The sequence below is a fragment of the Formica exsecta genome, unplaced genomic scaffold (genome assembly GCF_003651465.1).
Source record: "Formica exsecta isolate Colony F162 unplaced genomic scaffold, ASM365146v1 scaffold5733, whole genome shotgun sequence".
Taxonomy (NCBI): domain Eukaryota; kingdom Metazoa; phylum Arthropoda; class Insecta; order Hymenoptera; family Formicidae; genus Formica; species Formica exsecta.
The window spans coordinates 181-1,216 of NW_021852992.1; the positions used below are offsets into that span (position 1 = coordinate 181).

At 35.7% G+C, this 1,036-nt stretch overlaps 1 protein-coding gene across 1 annotated transcript; it reads left to right on the forward strand.

Moving 5' to 3' along the window:
- The first annotated feature begins 37 nt into the window (after nucleotides 1-37).
- LOC115242163 (ankyrin repeat and KH domain-containing protein 1-like) lies at nucleotides 38-1,036 on the forward strand. Its single transcript, XM_029818251.1, has 2 exons — nucleotides 38-336; nucleotides 446-1,036. The coding sequence occupies exons 1-2, from the start codon at nucleotides 76-78 to the stop codon at nucleotides 611-613; spliced, it is 429 nt and encodes a 142-aa protein (XP_029674111.1). The 5' UTR covers nucleotides 38-75; the 3' UTR covers nucleotides 614-1,036.

Below are 1,036 nucleotides of genomic sequence, written 5' to 3' on the forward strand. Positions count from 1 at the left end.
GAAATTCATTTGCAAAGATAAATGAAAAATTCATTTATCGCATTATTTTTATAAAATAGGTCCTCTTGACTGAATATGGAAGATCGTGGTATCAGAAGAGATTATACCCACTTAATGAAAGCGAGTGCTAGTGTTGAAGATCATGAAAATTTTCATGATTTTACACCCTTAATGGATGCCGCGCAAAAGGGACATTATTTTCTTGTGCGACATTTACTGGAAATTGGATCAAATGTTAATGATCAGACGAAAACAGGGCATACCGCTTTGACATACGCTTCCTGGAATGGTCATACTCACATTGCTAATCTTTTAATGCAATTTGGTGCTGCTCGAGTATGTTTTAATATATTGTACTAATATTTTAATTTATTTTGTACAACATTGATGAAGTATCAATATCTTGTATATAACTTTCATTAATATGTAATTTAATGTATTATAGGATAACTCCACCATGCTGCTTCCTCAAGCGCAAGAAAGTGCTGCTTCTGCGCTTATGTTATTACCACAACATCAACAACAACAGACCACCCAACCGAAGAACAAAGACAACAACAACAGAGCACCCAACCGAAGAACAAAGAACAACAACAACAGCAACAGCACATAAGTCCTCAATATGTACCTCACCTTGAGCCAACATCTACGCAACAATATGTCCATTATGGACAATATGTACCTCAACCCCAGCAAACATCTACGCAACCACAACATCAACAACAACAACAGACCACCCAACCGAAGAACAAAGAACAACAACAGCAGCAGCAGCAACATTTTCAAACTAAAAGAATAGAACAAAATGAAAGTCCTCATATACCATTGAAAGACACCAGTGTTGGTGCCCAAATACAAATCAACACAATGCAAGATTTACAAACATTAGAAGATATTATATCAAGAAGATGCGAAAAAGCCTACTGTGAAGGTTATCGCCAGGGCTATATGCAGGCCCTTACGGAAAAAAGACTCAAATATTGAGTGTTTACATACATGAAATTGAAATGTTTGTCCATTTAAAATTTAGTTAAAT

Coding starts and splice junctions, on each gene's coding strand:
- LOC115242163 (XM_029818251.1), top strand. CDS start 76: ATGGAAGATCGTGGTATCAGAAGAGATTATACCCACTTAATGAAAGCG. Junction 337..445: donor TGCAATTTGGTGCTGCTCGA/GTATGTTTTAAT, acceptor AATGTATTATAG/GATAACTCCACCATGCTGCT.